The 12,808-nt window shown below is 35.8% G+C and overlaps 2 protein-coding genes and 1 long non-coding RNA gene across 7 annotated transcripts; 2 read left to right on the top strand and 1 right to left on the bottom strand.

The window, feature by feature from the left end:
* The first annotated feature begins 943 nt into the window (after positions 1 to 943).
* LOC149734664 (mitochondrial import inner membrane translocase subunit Tim22-like) lies at positions 944 to 3,356 on the top strand. Its single transcript, XM_089879950.1, has 3 exons — positions 944 to 1,367; positions 1,977 to 2,164; positions 3,164 to 3,356. Exons 1-3 carry the CDS (start codon positions 1,130 to 1,132, stop codon positions 3,317 to 3,319), a joined length of 582 nt encoding a protein of 193 aa, XP_089736076.1. The 5' UTR covers positions 944 to 1,129; the 3' UTR covers positions 3,320 to 3,356.
* A 931-nt stretch (positions 3,357 to 4,287) lies between these two features.
* On the top strand, positions 4,288 to 5,838 carry LOC149734663 (uncharacterized). Of its 3 annotated transcripts, none has more exons than XR_016385184.1 (4): positions 4,288 to 4,408; positions 4,873 to 5,363; positions 5,419 to 5,536; positions 5,699 to 5,838. It is a non-coding gene; the product is annotated as an uncharacterized LOC149734663 (long non-coding RNA). The 3 variants fall into 3 exon arrangements; XR_016385185.1 differs by having other exon boundaries at positions 4,319 to 4,408; positions 4,923 to 5,363; XR_016385183.1 differs by lacking the exon at positions 4,288 to 4,408 and having other exon boundaries at positions 5,223 to 5,363.
* A 2,450-nt stretch (positions 5,839 to 8,288) lies between these two features.
* LOC149734662 (tripartite motif-containing protein 59-like) lies at positions 8,289 to 12,472 on the bottom strand. Of its 3 annotated transcripts, XM_089879945.1 has the most exons (7): positions 12,157 to 12,462; positions 11,814 to 11,998; positions 11,234 to 11,329; positions 10,087 to 10,239; positions 9,419 to 9,583; positions 8,969 to 9,109; positions 8,289 to 8,640 (listed from the first exon to the last, which is right to left on the bottom strand). In XM_089879945.1, exons 1-7 carry the CDS (start codon positions 12,263 to 12,265, stop codon positions 8,512 to 8,514), a joined length of 978 nt encoding a protein of 325 aa, XP_089736071.1. In that variant the 5' UTR covers positions 12,266 to 12,462; the 3' UTR covers positions 8,289 to 8,511. The 3 variants fall into 3 exon arrangements, with proteins under 3 accessions (XP_089736071.1, XP_089736073.1, XP_089736072.1); XM_089879947.1 differs by lacking the exon at positions 10,087 to 10,239 and having other exon boundaries at positions 12,157 to 12,472; XM_089879946.1 differs by lacking the exon at positions 11,234 to 11,329 and having other exon boundaries at positions 12,157 to 12,468.
* Positions 12,473 to 12,808: the final 336 nt, after the last annotated feature.

The raw sequence follows: 12,808 nt of genomic DNA, 5'->3' as shown, positions 1-12,808 counted from the left end.
AATTAAAGCGCTTGGCTGTACATACGTACACATATATGTATTATCTATGCTCAAGGGCAGTGACCACTGGGCTATACATGTTATATATATGGTATCTATGGCAGTGAAAGAAATAACTATTTCATATTGCTTTAGGTGATTTCCCAGTGTTAAAGACATCGCAAAGTATGTATTTATGTCAAGTTCTGGAACAATCCATTCACGACCACGTGCTTATTTGTAAATTTTCGAAATCATAAATACTTGAAAGAAAACAGTAATACAAATACCAACTGTTCTGCAATATTTTTTATAATATGTGTGAAAGAATTATAGACTAGCCAACAAAATGTGTTACCCTTTACGAGACATTTTGCAAAACAACAAATTTTGTGCGTACTGTAACAATAAAAATACTGTGGTTTGTCCCCACACAGGAAAAGATTTAGTTTTCCTGCATGTGCAATTTGTTTATTTAAACTATATTTTATGTAGGATTGGGCTTACCATTTTTTTTGTCTGGCAGAAATCGTTACGGCATCAAAGTTGGCACTAGTGAAGAATCCTCCTGTACATAGCAGAAGAATAGGGGGTGCTAGTGAAGAATCTCCCCCCCCCCACCTTATTTGCTAACCACTAACCCCCTAGGTTAGGGGGTTAGTGGTTATGGGGGTTAGTAGTTAGGGGCTAGTGGTTAGCAAATAAGGTGGGGGGGAAGACTCTTCACTAGCACCGAATAGGCTGTTGGAAAGTTAAGGATTGATGGTTAGGGGTTGTGGTTATGGGGGTTAGTAGTTTGGGATCCCTTTAATTAGTGCATGTCCGCTATGTCCACAATATTCACTATGTCTGCTATGTTCACAATATTCATTCACTACATAGTCGACATAGTGAATATTGTGGACATAGCGGACATGCACTAATTAAAGGGATTGAGGGGTTAGTGGTTAACAAATAAGTTGCGGGAAAGAAAAACCAAATACATTACTTTTACATGCAGACTTTGCTGGTGTGGCAAAACCTTAACGAAACCAATATAAACCTGTTTCTGGGACTCTGACTTTAATTTCGAATGCATGATATCGTTTAACAAATGATCACTCATTAATTCCTGGATTTTTTAGAAGCAACAAAATTTATCGGTTAAAAAATGTCGACAACACCGAAATTAATCGACCAAAATGTAGCAAATAAAGAACCATATACATTCACAACACTCAAGTACAGCTCAGTTCTCAAACACTTAGTGGGGCCAGACAAAACTTCAACATTACAACCTGGGACTTATCTGGGTGGATTACCAACTCCAGTTCCCAGTATTTATGAAATACGAATTGAAAAGCTAATGCAAAGTTGCTTGTTTAAATCCGCGCTTGCAACTGTTGCAGGTTTGTTTCAAACTTTGGTTTTTATTAAAAATTTATGTTGATTATAATTAAACCAAAATGGCTTGTTTGTCAGCTAGGTGTAGTGACCAGGCCTTTTTTCTTCCAATTAAATGTAAATACACTTTTAATTGTAACCATGTTTTAATAACTGTTGATAATTGTAACTTAATTATCCTCACATGGCGGGCAAGTACATTTATTACAAAACTGGATGTTCTGTTTCATACACCTCGTGCCCGCTTACTAGTTAGTAGTTACCATGTATGTAATTTTGTGGGTGATTATTTTCAGCAGTCATTATAATTGGTAACTTTAATGCACCACTGGATTGGATCAATTAATAAGTGTACATGTGTCGCTTTTAATGGTAGGGCGACAAGTCGTAAACCTCTAATTAAGAGAAACACTTTAACCCTGTACCATGCCATTTTAGCCCCAATTTAATAAAACAATACTTCTGGGATAGGACGTATTTATATCCTATTACAGCGTATATAAATTAAATTGTTGATAACTAAATTTCTCTGGTACATGGAAATAATGCAAATACCTGATACACAGTATTAAAAACTCTGCTCTTACCCAACTACAAATATCTCAATTTTACAGGTGCTGGTTTTGGAGTTGTTTTTGCATTGTTTACTTTTGGTGTTGAGTCTCCAAGTTATACGGACCCTTCTAAAGTTCCAACCATTAAAGAGACTTGGCGAGAAATGAAAACAAGAATGGGGTCTACTGCTAAAAATTTTGCCACAATTGGTGCAATGTTTTCTATGGCACATTGTTGCATTGAAACTGTAAGTCTTGTCTTTGAGTTTCTGCTGGTGTTTTGTGTTTAAGCTTATGTTTTGTGACTGGAGGATCCCAGGTTCAAAGCTTAATGCTGTTACAGGTTTTGGTTTCTATTTTCTTGGATTTATCTTTGTGGCTGCAACCCAGTGGTTGATAATGAGTTTTTTGAGGAAATATAACTATCTACTGGTTGGCAATAGAACAGCCATTTTATAACTTGAGTGGTCATGTCATATGGGTATAAATAAGTAAAAGTTAAAAGCATTATGTGCAGTTTTATAAACAGTTAAATGCGCAAATGATGTCTATGCATTGCATTTAGTGTGATACTGTTTTTGAATGTATGAATGAATGAATGTAACTTACTTTATCCTCGCGTGGCCGGAAAACGACAGTCGTTATCACAAGGGTTTAACACCTCGTGCCAGCTTACGAGTTACCATGTATGTTACTTTGTAGGTGATTATTTTTTCGCGATTTTTTTATTTTTTTATGTATGGCTGATAATTTAGACAACCCATTAGTGACCATTGGGTTGGAGCAATTGCCGTTAAGTGTCTTGCCCAAGGACACATACGCCCACAATGGTAGCAGCAGCGAGCCTTGAACCCATTACTTCTGGGTTACAATCAGGCGCGCTAACCACTATACCATGGCGCGGACATGATATTTTTAGGTGTAAAATTTATATAAAATAAAATCGTGGTGTGGTAACCCTTTAACTTCTAAATGTAACGCTTTATCCTTGCACGGGGGGGGTTATAACATGGGTGTTCTGTTTCATACGTCTCGTGCCAGCTTAACAGTTACCACGTATATAACTTTGGGGATGTATTAAGTGACCACTGAGATGGAGAAAATGTCATTAAATGTCTTGCCTAAAAACACATATGCCCACAATGGTAGCTGCAACGAGCTTTGAACCCATAATCTTTGGGTTCAACATGCGCCCAAACTACTCGGCAACAGCGCTTTTGTTAACCGAGTACCTCTTATGTTTTTAGTACAGGGGTGAAGCTGACTTAAAGAACAGTGCATACAGTGGTTTTGTTACTGGAGGAATTCTTGGTCTCCGAGGTGGCATTAAAGCTGGTTTATTAGGAGGAGCTGGCTTTGCTGCGTTTTCTACAGCAATTGATTATTATTTTCTTCATCGTTGATATTTGACTTGAGTAAAATAAAAATGTTTTTTTCCTATTTCAATGTGTGGATATTAGTTCATTCTGTTTTTAGTCTTTTTTGCATTAAGCAAATTAAAAAATGTGGGGCTAGATAAGGTTATACTGTTCATGAACTTAAAAACTTGCATATTTTTAGTATTTTTTAAAAAGTTAGCAATTACGATTTATAAATTGATATTTTGTGTTTAAAAAAAAATTTCTGATTCTAGAAATAACATAATAAATTAAAAAATGTTTGATTTGTTTTTGGGCATATGTGATTCTAAAAGCAGGCAAAAGGTGTATAAAGCCACCGCAATTGGTGTACTAGCACTGCTTCAAAACGTACAAGTTTTTTGTGTGGATAAAAAATCGGTGCTAGTGAAGTCTCCCCCCACCCAAAAACAGCGCACTTAAGTGTCAAAATGATTTAGAAAAAAAACGATTATAGAAAATCTTTAAGAAAACACTATGGTTAATTGAGCACGTAAGTGGTCATACAGATCTTGTACGACAAGCGCTGCAAAACCACTGAGCTATACATATTTGATATCTATGTGCAAAACCACCCGCTTCCAGTTTGAGACGAGCGCCGAAAGTGTCCAGGTCTGTAACAGATTGGTCCATGAAGCATATCATTATGTAGCTTTTTGTTGAGAGTGTGAGCAATTGAATAGACCATTGGCTTGTTATAACGACTATCGCTTTCCGGCCACGCGAGGATAAGTTACATTCATTTACATTCAGTTCTCGTTGTAAAGTTGACGACGTATTGCTTCCTTCTAGCTTAGGAACAGAGGTTCAAGCCTCTTGGATTCGAAGGAAGTAATTAAAACGTTTTACGTAACTGAAAACAGGATGTTGGATGAAAGTTTCGGTTTGATGAGAATTAATCTACAGAATGATTACACTTGCGGCTTGCAAAACAGAAATCGTGCAACTTACAGTTGCTGCAAAACTCAAACTTAATCTTTCAAACTTAATTCGGTCTAATAATAGATTTTTTTATAACAGACGAAGCTTCCAAATCCCGGTCCCTCAATCTTTATAAAAAATTTATCCGCGTCGTGCTGTATGGCTATAGGCTATGTGAGTATGCATGAACACAATATGTTTGACCTTATGTGCTTAGCACCTCTTCGACAAAAATGAACATGTATATACTTTAAAAAGATGTATGTGCCCCTTTACGCCGTCAATAACACAGCAAATTTAGTGTGTCTTTATACAGATGTCCCTTACATGGAGTTTATCACAAATGAAAACACCCACTCTATTTTTTTTAACATTATACCCATAAAATCTTTTGTAAATTAGTCGAGTAGACAAGTAACAACTTTGCTTAAGCATTACGCAATGTTTTGTCAAAAACTGATGGCAAAATATTGCATTACGAAGTTTTTACAATAGTGGGCAAAATTCAGCTGTAAATATGCCATGTTATATATGTGACTTATCAGTTTAACTGAAAGTTGCTCACTGTTTTTGCTGTTTAATACCGTGTCAAAGCGGCGATTCAGTATGTATTATGTTATATTCACCTTTCCCTACAGTGTGGAAGTTTACTGAAGCAAAATAAACATTCGTAAATCTTGATTGACAGATCTCCCGCTTTAAAGGAAGCAATTAAAACGTTTTAGAAAACCGAAAACAGGATGTTAGATGAAAGTTTCGGTTTGATGAGAATTGATTGACAGTTGCTGTTATGATCAAACGAGCGTACGATCGTGCGTTTGCAAAACAGAAAATCAACCTGTCAATCAAACCAACGGATTTATCAAGTTTGTCGCAGTACGAAGCAATAAAGGAAGCTAAAATGGAAGTTGCTGAAACGTTGTTTCGTGAGAAGGCCCACTTCCCTTCCCTCCCCAGTATCTATAGTTCGGATGTTGTATCCAGAGATTAGACACGTTTGTGAGAATATCTTTTTCTTTAAACAAAATTGTTGCGAAAACACTCATCCTGTAGGGAGCAGCAGATTTCTTATATAAAGCACAGAATCTGCTCAGTAAATCACCAGTCTTCTGCAGGACACAAAGTAAACGTAAGTAACTTGTATAAACGTGTTGTTGTTTTACTTATACGTCTTCTTGTTGCAGATGAACAAGTCAGCTCTTCTCCTTTTGCTCGTCGTCGGACTCCTCGTTCTCACTGACACCACTGTTGCCTTTGTCGGTCGCCGTCGCAGTTGGTATTGGAACCAAAAGCTAGCTAATGGTAAGGAGTTACTTATATGCGTTTACATAATTACGCTATTGTGCTGTTGCGTAACAACAAGCGAGGCAGGCCCTGCGATTGCCGTTGGGCAACGTCCCGGACCAGACACCTCAAACACGTAACATTTATATACGCTTGTTCACCGATGTTTAACATTTGCAGCTGAAGACACCAATGAGATGGACATTCATCCCTATTATGAAGTTATGCAAGAACTCAACGGAGCAGAACAATAATTGTTCTCCATCCAATGTATCAATAATAAACAGTTAATATAAATAAAATTAAGAGCAATTACTTTGTTTGATTGTGTGTTGAAATTTTGAAGCCAATTGTGTAAGGCTACTGGTGAAATGTGAAGGGAGAACCAAAGGTGTAAACTGAAACATAAAATGAACTTTTAGTAGGAATAATGGATTGTTATTTAAAAAATATAAACTGTAGTAGTAGACTAATTTACAGAAGACTTTATGGGTTAAATGTTAAAAAATAGAGTGTGTGTCTTATTTGTGATAAACTCCATGTAAGGGACATCTGTATAAAGACCACAGAAATAAAAAAGAATAGAACGCGCATCTCCAATGTCGACAAAGGAGAGAGCATGATATATTCTCTCTTTTTTGCGGGTCGTTCCCGTTTACTATTGTAGTCAATGGATTCGAGGGCGTTTTATGTAGTTTTTCTTTACTTTTTGACTTGATTTAAAGTTATAGGGTCAAACAACTATTTTCTAATATACAAATATTTTTAACAAACCGTTTACTTAAAGGTTTTTAATTAAAATTATTAAATAATTTAATTTCCTAAAAAGTGGTAAACTGTTAACGTTAACCTACCAAATAACTAAACTGGCCTAATAAACTTGAATAGGTGGTGCAGTTTTTAAAATAAACAGCTAAAACCTCCTAAAACTACCATGCGCCTATCTTTTACAATGGAGACCAAGCGAAATGGGGACGGAGTTGGCGGTCACGTGAATAGAAAAAAAGAATATATCACGGTTTTGGAAAGTTGCGCGTTCTAGTCTTTTTTATTTCTGTGATAAAGACACACTAAATTTGCTGTGTTATTGACGGCGTAAGGGGGCACATACATCTTTTTAAAGTATATACATGTTCATTTTCGTCGAAAAGATGTTAAGCACGTAAGGTCAAACATCTTTTGACCCCCACATAGCCTACAACACGACGCGGATAACATTTATATTATAAAGATTGAGGAACCGAGATTTGGAGGCTTTGTCTGTTATAAAAAAACTATTATGAGGCAGAATAAAGTTTGAAAGATTAAGTTTGGGTTTTGTAACAACTGTAATCTGCACGATTTCTGTTTTGCAAGCCGCAAGTGTGATCATTCTGTAGATCAATTCTCATCAAACCGAAACTTTCGTCCAACATCCTGTTTTCAGTTACGAAAAACGTTTTAATTACTTCCTTCGAATCCAAAAGGCTTGAATCTCTGTTCCTAAGCTAACAGATGAAAGATCTGTCAATCAAAATCAACGGGTTTTAATAAATTTGTCGCAGCAGGAAGCAATAAAAGAAGCTCGACACAACATCCGAACTATAGATACTGGGAAGGGAAGTGGGCCTTCTCACGTAAATCCTTTCACCAACTCCCACTTTGGTATTTATTTTTGATTGACAGGTTGTTTGGGATCACAAGTCTTATCCAAAAATAATTTTCTACCCAAGAAGCTAATGTACTGTTTATAATGTGATAGACAAGTGAAAAAGAACCTTTGACAGCTACTAGTTTCATGATGCATGATATATTCTTTATTTCAACATGCTTTTGCCAGTTGCGTATGATTTTAAAAAAATACACATTATTAATGGTATACTTGAAGAAAAAACAGAATGTAATCAGTTGTAATTTTGCGCAATTAGGAAACTATTTAAACAAAGAGATTAATGAAAATTTAGATGTTGCAAGTTTCTGGCAGTGTGGTAAAGCTTTCCCGAAATTTTTCAGCTTGTCAAGCGTTTTAGGTGTTATCAAAAGAGTGTAAGTTTTGCAGCAACTTGCAAGATTTCTTTTTTTCAAGCCGCAAGTGTAATCATAACAACAACTGTCAATCAATTCTCAGCAAACTTTCATCCAACATCCTGTTTTCGGTTTTTGAAAAACGTTTGAATTACTTCCTTCGAAGCAAGAAGACTTGAATCGCTGTTCCTAAGCCAACAGTAGGTTATACCTGTCGTCGCAGATGGTATTGAAACCAAAAGTCAGCAAATGGTAAGCAGTTAACCATATGCAGCAATGTTATTTCATTCACATATGTTACGTTGTTACTCTATCGCATAAGCTACAAGCAACGGATTTAAGTTTTTGTTTACTAGCTAAATAGCTGGATAATATGTATTAAGGACTTCAAAGAAAAGCTGTTTGGGATAGCATTTGCTTTCAATCTTAACTGTTTTAGACATAACCATTGATGGCACTCAATGCAACTATAAAGCTGGATAAAATCTGGACAACAATTGACGCATCGGTATCAATCTATTTTTCATTATATTGGGGACAGGATTAACTAGTTTAAGTTTATATTTCAACACATGGTGCTGAGGTTGTACAAAGCGTATTTACCAACTTAATACATCATTCGTTTACGTGAGTTATAATACATGCAATAATGCCTTCTACCTACTGCTCCACAGTCACCATTACCGACTGAAAACCGATTTATTAGTTACTTCTTTTCGTTCGTTTTTAATCAAGCTTAGACGACCGTTGTAATAAAAGGGGTAACTAAGATTGTTTTAAATAGTTTATTACGTACTCACTTACTAAAGATACGCTCTCTTGTTTATACTTAATTATATATGCATGTTTTAAATACATCAGTTAAGTTTAGCACTTACCGTAGACTACCTTAGGTTTTTTGGGTATACTTTTGAGAGAAATACAGGAAAACTTTGAAACTTTCACAGTAAAAATCTAACACAATTATACTTTCAAAAAATACGTTCTTCTTAACTTTGAATGTATTTTCCCATATCTTGCAATTTTCCTGGAAGGCCATTTATGTTAAACGTCTCAATAAAATCTTTTGCATCTTTAACTTCTAGAACTTCTTGTATTTGAATAGTTAAGACTTGCATCTGTAATGGGACAAACGATAAAAAATGGCTTTTAAAACCATATGCCATGAGACCATTTCTTCGTTCCTTACAGGCAACTGCTCCAACCCAGTGGTCACTAATGGGTTGTCCAAATTATCAGCCACACATAAAAAAATGAAAAATCACGAACAAATAATCACCCACAAAGTAACATACTTGGTAACTCGTAAGCTGGCACGAGGTGTATGAACACCCGTGTAATAACAACTGCCGTTTTCCGGCCACGCGAGGATAAAGTAATTAAGTAAGTTACACTTATTCATTCACAAAACTACATGGCTAAATGTAACGTGCTTTATAATACTACCTTCGTGAATTGGCTTCGTAGAGTCTCAATTTTCTTGTCTGGTTTTTCTCTTTTACCATTTAGCGCCTTGTCTACATCTGCGTACATCGATTTTCTTCGCTTTTCAATTTGTGCGATCATTTCATCGCACTCTTGATCAACCTAAAGAAAATAATATGCAGAACTTATAATTGTATATTACGGATATTACGGATAGGGATTAAATACATTTCATTTCATTTTCTCGTCCTATGCCAGTAAACAAAGAACTTTCAAAGAATTATAAACCGTGTCCTCACGACTCCCATGGACCGTTGTTAATTGTTTAAAAAAAACGATCAGGATGCTTGGATATTATGTGCTTAATGATCCAAAATCTGATGCAAAATTATCCTGCAACGGAAAAAACAATAATCGATATAAAAATAGAAATTAAAATAACAATAAGAATATCTGCGTGCTGAAAATTACCTTTAATCTAAGGTCCTTCGCTTTTTCATTTAGATCGTACACGATTTTCTGTTGTTTAACTATTGATTCGCCTAATACATCAATTTCTTCGTTCAGCGCATCTTTCGTGTTTTTCAATCGCCTTTTTATTCTTTGGAATTTTTCCACGACTTGCATTGGTGTTATCTGCGTAATAGAAGTAATGACGTTATAATGAATGCAAACTAATTACAAAGCAACATGGCGGGGCAATGCGACAAAATGCCTAAACTGCTTTTGATTTTGAACGCCATATATATAGGTCAAAACAAACAGTAAAATTACGTATTTTTATTAGTTTTTTTCGTTACTTTTAGGCGGTCAAGAGATGTATGAAAAAAAGATCTGTTGAAAACGACTGTTGTTTTTCCGGCCAGGCGCGGATAAAACAGGTTACATACATATACAAATGGTTAGGGGGAATTGGGACACCTTTATAGCATAATATACAAATATCCTAATTGTGTTTTAAACAATTAACAACGGTCTATGGGAAACCTAAGAATATAGTTTTATATTTCTGTGAATATTCTTTGTTTACTACTAAATGGAACGAGAAAATAGGATGAAAAATGTTCCACCTTCCTCCACCCTACTATATACTGTTAATAACACCTAAACAAGAAAATGATATATATTTTAATTCCTACTTTATGTTGCTTATGTTCATCCCCCACCGCACACAGAGGGCAAATATTCACTTTACATTCTTCACACCACATAAGCATTTCCATTTTAAACGCCGCATGTTGGTCACATACAGGATAGTGAGATTTTCCCACTTTTTTGAATCTCGCCACGGCCTAAGAGTTTAAAATATGGTTTAAAAAAAGTTCTGCAAAAAACAAGGGTAAATTTCTAAGACCAAGGCTTCTGAAACTGATTGTTTTCACATTATAAACAACTGTCGTTTTCTGGCCACTCAAGGATAAAGCGTTTTACATTTATTTATTATAATTATAATTAAAATTTTGACATTTTTTTTATCAAGTCAAGAAAATGTAATTGACATAGTAAACCAAAACTTTTCATTTTATTCTATAATAACGTATCTGGCCCATTTGATGTTGCATTAACCATATACAGTAACATATATTCTGGTAAATATGAATGGATGTATAGCTTTAAAATAGTTGTCTGTTTTAGCGGTTAAGAGTACAGCATAAGCTGTCCATAATTTTTACATCCATAGTGGCTGTCCGGCGCGGCGTAGTGGTTAGCGCGCCTGCCTGTAACCATTAGGTAATGGATTCAAGGCTCGTCGCTGCTATCATTGTGGGCGTATGTGTCCTTGGGCAAGACACTTAACGGCAATTGCTCCAACCCAGTGGCCACTAATGGGTTGTCCAAATTATCAGCCATACATAAAAAATGAAAAAATCCAACAAAAAAATAATCACCCACAAAGTAACATACATGGTAACTCGTAAGCTGGCACGAGGTGTTAAACCCGTGTGATAACGACTGTCGTTTTCCGGCCACGCGAGGATAAAGTAAATTACATTCATTCATTCATAGTGAATAACATAACACGTGTTATCTATTTAAATTTATTCGTACTTCGTTAAAGAACCAAATATACGGTAGGTTGTGGGGAAGATGGGACACCTTTTCATTCTATTTTTTCGTCCCATTTGGCAGTAAAAAAAAAACATTCAAAGAATTATAAACGGTATCGTCACGACTCCCATAGACCGTTGTTAATTGTTTAAAACACGATCAGGATATTTGGATATTATGTGCTTAAGGTGTCCCGTCTTCCCCCACCCTACTATGATATATTTTATTGCAGAATACCTCTTCAATGTTTATGTTTCGGGGTAGGCTTTCTATACCAGTAGCATTGTACTTGATCGCACTTCTACATATCGGGCAGGAAAATCGTCTGCGTTGCTATATGATGAAAGAACAAAGTTATCCGTAAAACTAAAAGGCAATGGGTATATATAGTAGGGTGGACGAAGATGGGACACCTTTTTTATTCCATTTTCTTGCCCTATTCGGTAGTGAAAAAAGACATTCAAAGAGTTATAAGACCGTATTCTCACGACTCTTATGAACTGTTGTTCATTGTTTAAAACACGATCAGGATATTTGAATATTATGCGCAAAAGGTGCCCCGTAGTCCAGAGCAGCGGTTCGAGCCTCGTCGCTGCTACTATTGTGGGCATATATATGTGTCCTTATGCAAGATGTTTATAGGCAACTCTTTTAACCCGGTGGTCCTTTATGGGTTGTCTAACATTTAAATTATCAGTCATTCATTACAAAAAAAGAATAAAAATTACACCTATAAAGTTACACACGTGGTAAAACTGGTTAAAAAGATGCCTTTGCCCCGGCAACAATGATAAAAAATAACGCCGTTAAAATTTACCTTTAATTCGAGTTCTGCATATTCTATTGCATCTTCAGCACAGTCCATACATAAAGTATGAGAACAAGATAATAAGACTGGCCTGTCGAATAGATCGCCACATTTAGGGCACTGAAGTTCTTTAGGCAGTTCATCAAAAAACTCGGTAGCTCTGCTGGTCCTACCACGTGTAGTATCTGTTATGGCTAGAAATTGAAATAAACGTTAGCTTTTGTTTATAAAAAATTAAAGAACGTAATGGTTTTGGTTTTTAAAAGTCATAATTTTCATATTTTCTGTTCCGCTTTTGAAATCATCAAACATTTTTTTCTTTTGAAACGGGGTTTGCTGGGTAAAACTTTACCTTTGCTGATGGAACGATAGCCTTTGCTGATAGTCGAACTTCTTCTTTGTGAACTTAAGAAATCATTTGTACGTATGGTCGTGTACATGTTTTCTGACCGCATAGTCATATTTAAAAAGTTATTCCTTTGAATTCAAAAACCGATCACAGTAGACTAATTTCAAAAACAAATAACTCGATTCGCTAAAATGCAATTGTCCAAAAACTGTATGTAATGTATCTTTTTTAGCTAACTTGAAACTGTTAAAAAGCTATACAGTGGATAAAGTTTTGAGTTTAAACAGCAAACAAAATATCTTTCTAGCCGCCACACACAGACGGTGTAAGAATATAATGCCCAGGGCGTTACGAGGCATAAATTAAGACCAGACACGTACACAAAACACGAGAGGTGGTTTATAAACGTGAATGAGGAGCGTGCGTAGAATATATGCCCAACAAACATTGTTTAAAATTTTGCCCATCAAGTAAAACCAATGTGTTTTCGTCTGAAGTCAATTATAGCGTTGAAAACGCACCTGTAGCAAGTTTTTGAATAAAAATCACTTTTTACTCTCTTTTGAACACATGTGTCGTCGTAGTTCATGCACCGTCCGTAAGAAAACTGACGCCTTAAATTGCTTGTGTTGGCTGTTGGGTATACAGTAGGATG

The sequence above is a fragment of the Ciona robusta genome, chromosome 6 (genome assembly GCF_009617815.1).
Source record: "Ciona robusta chromosome 6, ASM961781v2".
Lineage (NCBI taxonomy): Eukaryota > Metazoa > Chordata > Ascidiacea > Phlebobranchia > Cionidae > Ciona > Ciona robusta.
The sequence above is the reverse complement of the archived record's forward strand: the minus strand, read 5'-3'. Positions and strand labels throughout refer to the sequence as shown.

Bases quoted from the DNA above. Each gene is read 5' to 3' on its own strand.
- LOC149734664 (XM_089879950.1), top strand. From the start codon at position 1,130: ATGTCGACAACACCGAAATTAATCGACCAAAATGTAGCAAATAAAGAA. The intron at 1,368-1,976 runs GTTTGTTTCAAA...TCAATTTTACAG, and splicing joins CGCGCTTGCAACTGTTGCAG to GTGCTGGTTTTGGAGTTGTT. The intron at 2,165-3,163 runs GTAAGTCTTGTC...TTATGTTTTTAG, and splicing joins CACATTGTTGCATTGAAACT to TACAGGGGTGAAGCTGACTT.
- LOC149734662 (XM_089879945.1), bottom strand. From the start codon at position 12,265: ATGACTATGCGGTCAGAAAACATGTACACGACCATACGTACAAATGAT. The intron at 11,330-11,813 runs GTAAATTTTAAC...TTCATCATATAG, and splicing joins ATGCAGAACTCGAATTAAAG to CAACGCAGACGATTTTCCTG. The intron at 10,240-11,233 runs GTATTCTGCAAT...TTAAACTCTTAG, and splicing joins GAAACATAAACATTGAAGAG to GCCGTGGCGAGATTCAAAAA.